The sequence below is a fragment of the Pteropus medius genome, unplaced genomic scaffold, assembly GCF_902729225.1.
Source record: "Pteropus medius unplaced genomic scaffold, Ma_sr-lr_union100, whole genome shotgun sequence".
In the NCBI taxonomy this organism is placed as follows: Eukaryota; Metazoa; Chordata; class Mammalia; order Chiroptera; family Pteropodidae; genus Pteropus; species Pteropus medius.
The window spans coordinates 2,390,324-2,399,537 of record NW_024340696.1 but is presented as its reverse complement, the minus strand read 5'-3'; the positions used below and the strand labels follow the sequence as shown (position 1 = coordinate 2,399,537).

At 36.5% G+C, this 9,214-nt stretch overlaps 1 protein-coding gene across 5 annotated transcripts in view; it reads right to left on the bottom strand.

The window, feature by feature from the left end:
- Positions 1-981: 981 nt before the first annotated feature.
- Positions 982-9,214, bottom strand: part of NELL1 (neural EGFL like 1) — a 719,285-nt gene continuing 711,052 nt past the window's right edge. For all 5 annotated transcript variants that reach the window (XM_039865670.1, XM_039865651.1, XM_039865633.1 and 2 more), the window contains 3 exons: positions 5,116-5,292; positions 2,758-2,982; positions 982-1,464 (listed from right to left, as the gene is read on the bottom strand). In XM_039865670.1, coding sequence (XP_039721604.1) covers positions 1,414-1,464; positions 2,758-2,982; positions 5,116-5,292 — 453 coding nt within the window. In that variant the 3' untranslated portion in view covers positions 982-1,413. The remainder of the gene's footprint in view (positions 1,465-2,757; positions 2,983-5,115; positions 5,293-9,214) is intronic.

The following is a 9,214-nucleotide window of genomic DNA, read 5'->3' as shown; positions in this document are numbered from 1 at the left end:
TTATTATGGTTACCATTTAGTTTGTGTAAAATGTCCCATACGTAATTATCCTTTTTCTTCTGATTGCCTCTCATCTTCATTCACCTACGCCCATCCAGTCCTTTTCCACCTCCTTTTTTATGATTTCATTGTCACCAATTATCCCTTTTTATTTTGTGCATTCCTTAGCAAATTGCAGTAGTGATAGTTATTTTTAATGCCACTTTTCTTCCCCTTTTAACTTTGTTATAATTGTTTAGTAACCCATTCTGAAGTAGATTTGCAGTTTCTTGCATCTGTCTTAATCATCTTACTCAAAGTTTTGTATGCTTTTGTATTTTAGTTTCTGGTATAAGAGCTCCTTTCAACATTTTTTTGTAACGGAGGTCTTGTGGTGGCAAGTTCTCTTAGCTTTAGTTTGAGAAAGCCTTTATTTCTCTCTCATGTCTAAAGAATAACTTTCCTGGATATATTATTAGCTCATGGTTTTTCTCTTTCAACATTTTGAATACTATTCTCTCCTGTCTTATAATTTTTCTACTGTGAAATCTGATAATAATCTAATGGCATTTCTTTCTAGGTTATAGTCCCTTTTCACTGGCTACTAGATCGAACAATATGGTTGACCAGGACACATTAATTTACTCTTTTGTAATGTAGGACTAGTACACTCACCTGTGCTATAATGATAATTCATATTAATCTAGGTATGAAAGTCCCTTGTAAGTTACCAAAAAAAAATCTATATAAAACTGATGAAAAGATACTTTCTCTTTTAACGCTAGGAATGAATATAAGCATTGCTGCTTTGTTTCACTTTGGTAGAGAGTAGAAAGTTCTTTTAAAAATAATTGTAGTCTTCCTCTTTATCATAATTGATTTCAGCTTAAACTGAATGGTCATCTGTGTTGAACAGTTTGAAGTATAAGTATGATGCAATTAGACTCTACATACATATATCAATGCATTTCACAGGGATCGCAATACTAAGGATGCAGTGGGTGGGACAAAATCACAACAGGCAACTTTATTTGTAGAATTTGATCCAAAAATTAAGAAAATATAAATAAATGGAACTGAATCTCTTATGTTAGTACACAAAATAAACCAAAAAAAATACATCAATATTTACTATGGGATCATTTAAATGTATTTGCAAATGATCTCATTAGGGAAACGTGATTTACAACACGGGAAACTTCTCTTAACAACCGTAGACTTAAATGCACTGCACTGTGGGTCACCTAGACTAGTTAGCAAGAATGAGCAAAGTGGTAGGTCCAAAAGGCAAACACCTTCCTCAGATGGAGACTTTGGTAACTGTCTGTGGTAAAAAAGAAAAAAAACAAACAAACAAAAACTACTGTTCTTCATCATGTTGGATGGTCATTTTGTCCATTTTTCTCCTGCGATGATGAGTCCATTTTAAATACTTCAATTATTATGAAGACACTCCAAATCCACAGAACAGCAGACACTTCCATTCTGTGCATCAAGACACAAGTGTTAGGCAATTGAGACATAGATAAATCAATTAGCAATGTGCACTTTTATATATAAAATTACCATCTACATTTTGAGGCAAACTCCAGGAATGCTAGAGAAAAATGCTAGAGAAAGGATTATGAGACGCTCCAGGGTTTTACTGGCAGTGTAATTTCTTACCCCTGAATGATAATTTGCCATTAATAAATCTAACCAAAAGTACCACAATAACCTGAAGGCAACTCCAACATGGGTTCCAGAAAGGTTGGAACCTGTAGGAATAACTGCAGTCTCTTATGGTGACTGTGAAGGGAACAGTACATATTTAGATGCATAAGTACTAGAAAGTCATTAAAATCAATTACATGTATTAATGTAAAAAATATTCCTCTATAATCTCCCCCCCTCAAATAAATCTCAAACTTGATCTCCCAGAATTAATACTACATAACACAGGTCTTCACATCCGATCATTTTGTTTGCTGGGCTGAAGGTACACATGGACCATGGCACTTTTGCTATATGAAGTTTGATATCTTTTTTTCTTTTGGGGCTGCATCTTAAGATGGTACTTTCCAGAAAAGGGAGAAAAAAAATCCACATTTATAAGAGCATAACAAGACAAGGTGGGAACCTTGCACTGATGCCTGAAGCTGAGGCAGAATTTGATAGACTCAAATAGACTAGTATTTTTAACAGGCTTAATCATGGCAATCTTAAACAGATGTCTTGGAAGAGATTTGACACTGTCTTACCCTTGCTTCAAGTCAGCTATAGTCATAAACTTTGGAGGGGTCAGTGTTTAAAGACATATGAAGAAGCCTCAAGGGAAATTCTCCAAAAGGACAGGGAAAATAATCACAATTAAATCCTGTATCAACAGTGTCAGGTCATCACGATAATTAAACAGCAAACAACTTCATAGAGCACTTTTTTCTAACATTGAGAACTTCATGAATGAGCTTTAAAATTTTCCAGGATGAAAACATGTCTTTTTTCTCTTTTTAATATATAGGTCAAAATAGCTTAAAGCTGTCACAATTTGGCCTAGATTCAATTGTTAAAATTCTGTAGTTTAAAAGCAAGAGAGAGGACTATTTTATTCTATGTTCATTTGTAATTTGCCTTTATACACAGTGCAGCTATGATCCATTCAGACATATTAACTTCCTGTGAGAAGTAAATGCTACTTGTGTTTCCACCATGGCCCCTGGAACCTGTGCATCCAGAAACCTCAGGAGCGAGCCTCCTGTGAGTGTTCTCAGCATGGTTCTCTTCGGGACATCCAATTACCTTGCATTTACAGGTTGTGCAGGGAGATCCAGCCATTGTCCACACTGAGCCACTAAGCCTTGAAATGCCATAGCTGTCCAGGCAAGTTCTCCTGATGTCATAGGCGATGTTATCAGCCAGGCAGGGGTCACTGACACAGCGGGGACAACACTCTCCTTCCAAGATGGCTGAGTACTCACAGTTCAAATTGGGGCAACTGAGTGGCCAGCAATCTACCTCTCCTTCCTGTAGAGAGAAAGCCAAAAATGTCTCATCATTGTTCTTATGTACGATTCTGTTGCTAAAGTCCCAGAGGACAGAGTAATTATTATATTTTTATCATGGCGACATTGGTTAATTCTCACCACTGTCCTCACTGAATGTTTCTACTTTAGCACCATTATGGGTACAATGTGTTTTCTCCTTGAAGAGCTACTATAGGTAACACCTCATCTGAGATGCTTTTGATGACCATCTATATTGTAGCCCCAGAAAAATGAGGTCCTATCTCTGGGTCTGCTTAATTAATTTTTTATAATGTTATGATAATTATTAGTACATTTCCACATTAGGTTTTGAGCTTTCAGATTTGGGGCTTATTTCTTTCTCTCCCTAATGCTTAGCACGAGTTTGATCAATGAATGCTAATCAAATGAATAAATGAAAAGATGGTAAGGTACTGGCTAATGTACAAAGAGAAATTCATCTCTTTTAAGGTCAAAGGGAAACCTGAAGCACTGTAATAATTCAACATCATAAACTGAGTTGCTGGTATCAAATTTAAAGTTAAGGTTGGGCAAATTCAGAACCATTTCATAATGGTTTTAAATATGCTATATAGCTAGTAGACTATACACTACAGTTCAAATGGAGCCCCAGCAGGTCTCAGAATCTGGCAACCGGGGCTCCAGCAGAACTGTTTATGTAGCCTCTCCTCTCATCATGACATTCATTATAATCTATGCAAACTCATGTCTAATTATTCAATCAGCTTCATGGTAGGCCATGTATATTAAGCCCACCATTGTATCATCCAGAGACTGGCACATACAAACGAATATTTATTAAATATGACCTACATTATTCTTAAGTAATTATGTGTTCAACTGCTTCAATTTCCCCATGAAATATTAAACTTAGGGGCTGGGAATGGAAGAGAATACAATTTTGAAATTCTATGAAAATTTCATATCTGAAATTAATACCAATTCTTCTGGGCACTTGATAACTGGCTTCTTGAAAAAGACATGAAAATTTCCAGATGGATATGGAAGCTAATTCTATAGTTGTGTGTGTGTCCTTGTATGGGAGTTTGAAAAAATGGCTACGATTTTAATTTATCTGAGTTATAGCCTTCAGTATTAGGAACGATTAAGAAAAATGTATTAAGATTATCTGCACATTCACCAGATTTTAGAAAATCCAGTAGAAATTTGGAGCATGATTTCTCTGAATATTTGTTTTTCACACAGTATCCACATACCAAATCATTACTTTCAATAAATGTTAACTGTGGAATACAAATAATAATTTCCATTACAAGTTGACTTAGTTATATATATGAGTCCTCAGAGATGAAACATCATATTCACTATCATAATGTATGCTAACAATCTTTGCATTCTTAGAAATATTTGTTTGTGGTATTATTTGAGACAGTAGGAACCAGGTCCAGAAATTAAGCCTTTTCTCTGGACTATCTTAAATCTGATTATACCATTAGTATCCCTATATTAAAATCTAAAATAGCCTTCATTTCTTCTATATGAAGGTTTAGCATCTGTAACAGAATTTTCAACCTAGGAAATAATACTAATTAAGTACCTTCTATGCACCAAGTACTATATTTGTCTTTCACATATATTCTCTAATCTTCATAAAAGCCCTAAGAAATAGGTACTCATCTGTTTGTGTATACTGAGAGCAAAATGATCAATGAAATGCTAGAACTTGCCCAAGATAATCACATAGAGTTAGCACATGGGAAAACCAGGATTGAAATCTAGGCCTTATGATTCAGTCCCTGCTAGTTCTATTATTTTATTTTCACACTGAAATCTTTAATGGTTATGTGCAAAGGTTTTGAAAGCTTTCTATCATGCAGAGATTTTTCTTAATCTGGATTTACTAAAAAAAATAGCAGTTGTAAACTAACATAACTTGGGTTAAATCTGTCCTGTAAATATGTTCTTTTTTTGTCTTGCACAGTATTTTAATAGCAGAATCTGAACATCTTTAAGCAGAGCACATGCTCCTTAGCAAGAGAACCCAAACTCCCTGCATTGGATTATAAACAGTGGGAAACTAAAGCCCACAGGTAACTGAGTTTGTAACCCCTCCAGATAAAGGGCTCACACTCCCTAAAGGAAGCTGACATACCAGACATCGGCACTGCTGGCAGCTGTGGGTCCAGTTGTCTCCACTTCGATACAGCTTGTGTCCATTTTGATCTAAACATTGACTTGTGACCCGGGTGTCACACTCTGGGCAACAGAAAAGGTCAACGCTTGGATTCTGGCAATCACAAGCTGTCCGTCGGCAGAATATCTTCCCATCCTGTTTAGAAATGAGGTTAAGGAGGTTTCATCATGAAGAAAACAATAAGATAGCTGCTATATGAAAACCAAACCTACACTTTAGAGTCAAAGTACTCCCCTGGTCAATTCCTTTTTTTCAAGAGATACACACACTGTCTTTCTCTGAGCTTGCCTGCAGAGCATTCCAAGTAAAAATGGAGACATTTCTAAGTTTATAGAAGAAGTCAGTATGTATTTGAAACTTTTTTTCTAAATGTTTCTTAGAAATTTCATTTCTAAGTAAAACTATAACTCAACTGAGCAGATAAAAATGATATGGTCAAAAACTTATTTGAGTGAAAAGTCAACGCTTTGTACTTTTCCCAGTTCATAACAATAGCACCTAACATATTTAAATGCACTCATCTCTGCCTCAACTCAGAAGAATTCTGACTGAGTCCTTTTACAGAAGAATTAACTGAGGCTAAACGATGTATACAGTATCACAGAGGTAGCAATTCTCAAAGCAACGCGACCAGGTCTTCTGGTTTCAAACGATTTTTCTTCTATAGGACAGCCTTTAAGTTACTTATTGCAAGGGACTAAAATCAGGTGCCACCTTGAGGCAGTGCCCCAAGTTATAAGCATAGTATAATTTCTGAAGTAATGGCCTGAAATATAAAGGTATTATATAATGATACTTGAAGACTTGAAGGCCAGTAGTACTGGAATATTAATACAAAACAATTTGCAGTATATCTCATTTGTATGTCTTTTCACAATAATGTCTCATTTCAGACAATGAAGTTGAAAACATAAGGTGAGAACTGTGGTCACCATTTATAAATGTCTTGCTGAGTTTTTACAAAGGAAATTCAGGGCCAGGGGTACCTTGAAGGATACATAATACAATCTCTTTGACCTATACTTAAATCCTCTCTAGAGCAATCATTCAGATATCATTAAGCTTGTGCTTGAAGCTCTCTAGTCCTGAGGAACTTACCACTATGGGAGTCGTTCAAGGTATGTACCTCTGCACATGTCTAAATGTTAAAAATTGGACTACTTATTGCTGCTGACCATTGATCCTTGGTCACACCTTTGGTAATCATAGAATTCCCAAGCCCTTGTGTCACATTTCATATCTTTTGTTCTTATAAGACAGCATTTATGTCACCATTGAATCATTCTCATCTCTGCATTAAACATCTCTAATTTTTTGACTAGTCCCTATACTTTAGAATCTTTTCACTTATAGTTGCCTTCCTCTTCAATAGTTTTGAGTATTTCCAATAATCATCATTTACCATAATCTTAACATTTGTACCATAAATGTGCTAAGTTTTTTCTATGCATTATCACACTTAACCTGATAATTTGAGAAATTTACATCTCCATTTCTCGAAAATGGTAGCTGAGTTAGAGAACTAAATATAATTCTTCAGTAATGGTCTGACCAACACAGAGTGAAATGAAACTCATGGTCACTTTAAGTACTTTCTTTAATGCAGCCTGTTTCAGTATCTACTTAGATTATGTCATATTGAGCTTCATGAAGACTAAAGCCCTATCCCATCTTGTGCAATCTGTAGTTTGGGGGGAGCAAGAGAAAAACTTGTTTATCCATATTGTATTTCACCTGTTAGATCCATTTCATCTCTCCTACCTGTCACAGTGATTTCTAAATGTTGTTTCTGTCATTCACTATAGTTTGTCTTCCTTCACAGCTTAGTGACATCTGCAAACTTGATGGACTTGTCCTCAGGGTCATCATATACTTCATTAATAACAATGTTGAATAGGACTTGCTGAGATAAGCTTACTGTCAGCAAAAGTGGAAATCTTTAAATGCTTTACATTCTCAAAGGAGAATGAAAAGGAGACATGCTAGCTACATACATAACTTAACAGGTTGAAAATGCTTTCTCTCAAGTTGCGTGCATTGGCTCTATTACTATAAGAAATGTCAAGTAAACAGGGAGTGATGACAGCATCATGGGAGAGTGAAAAGACTCCACTGTTTCTCCCTTTAAACTTACAAGCTGAACAGCTGTAACTCCACCAAGGAGACCCTGCTGAACATACAAACACACCTGATCCATGCATCAGGGCATCTGAAGGTGGGCACATTGAAATAAGTAAGGAGGTAGGATGGGAGGAGTGACGTGGACAGTGGCTGCCGATACAGTTCTGCATCCACTGTGACTCCAGCAAGCATGGCATAGAGCCCTGACACTACAGCCTGGAGTATAAGAGGGGCAAGAGGAGTCCCTATCTTGTAAAAGGCATCTCCTTCTCCACACCACTCCATCATGGCGCAACTGGGTAGAGGTGGCTGGGAAGCTATAAACAAAAAGGCAGAGATGCAAGATTGGAACCTGCCTCCTTTCCCTCACAGGCTCTGGCAGAGCCCCGTAAAGTCAAAAACACAGCAGAAAAACAGAGTAGCTCTGGGAACTCGCAACCAGTTTTCCACGACTCATCACATTCCCCACTACATTGGTGGCACCCCATAAATGAGGCAAGCAGGTCACAGAGAAGACATGGCACATTCCTTAACTGAAGCCGTGCAGCTGCACTGAGGCCGCAGAAGTGCAAATAGTGCAGGTAGAAGAAAACAAAAACTTGTGCTATAACACCCTGTACCAGGAAACAAAAAATATACCCTACCTATCAATCGACCTGCTGAATTATTCAGCAAACCAGTTATCTACAGAACAAAAAAGAGAGCACTACTTCAAATGCACAGAAACAGAAACAATCCATCAAATCACGAACAACCAAGGTAACTAGGGAACATGAAATTTGGTTTCATTTTGGTTCTCTAGAAACCAAAGTCATGGAAAACTGAATTAAGTGACAGAGAATTCAGAAATAAAAATAATGACCAAAAAAATGCTTTACCAAAGGGATGAAAAACTCGATAAATAAAGAATGCATTAGAGAACGCTAGAAAAACAGCAGTCCAGAGGAAAGAGAGGAAAACAAGAGTATTAAAAAAATGAACTCTAAAAGCTATGTGCCTACAATAGAAAGGGCAACCTAAGGACAGTAGGTATGCCAGAAGGACAAGAGAGGGAAAGAGGAGCAGAGAATCTACTCAAAGAAATTATTGATGAAAACTTCCCAAGCCTAGAGAAAGAACTGGACTTTAGAGGAAGCTAATAGAAAACCTAATTATGCAAAGAAGTCTTCTCCAAGACATATGTTATTCAAACTGTCAAAACTTACTTAACGACAATTCTCAAGGCACCAAGTGAAAAAAAAATATGAACTCTACAAACTAGACCTCCATTACAAGAAATGTTGAAAGGAGCTCTTATACCAGAAACAAAGAGATAAAAGTATACAAAACTTTGAGTAAGATGATTGAGAGACAGAAGCAGGAAATTAAGAATCCGCTTCAGAATGAGTTACTAAACATTTAATTACAACAAAAAAGTTATAAAGTGGCATGAAAAATAACTACTGCAATTTGCTGAGGAATGCACAAAATAAAAAGGGATAATTGGTGACAATGAAATCATAAAAAGGGAGATGGAAAGGGACTGGTTGGGTATAGGTGAATGAAGATGAGAGGCAATCAGAAGAAAAAATTAATGTGTATATGGGACATTTTACAAAAACCTAATGGTAACCATAATACAAAAATCAGACCTGAGACACAAAAAACAAAGAGGAAACAAAGGAAAAAATACTTAAAACTGTCAAAGAGCAGACAGAATCACTGCGGGGTGGGGGAACTGGAGACACAGAGCAATCAGAAAAAAAATAAAATGGCTGTAGTAAGTCCTCATATATCAATAATCATCTTAAATGTTAATGGACTGAATTCACCAATGAAGAGGCCCAGAGTAGTGGGATGAATTAAAAAATAAGACCCACCTATATATTGCTGGCAGGAGGCTCATTTCAGCTCCAAAGACAATCATAGGCTCAAAGTTCAGGGATGAAAGATGATA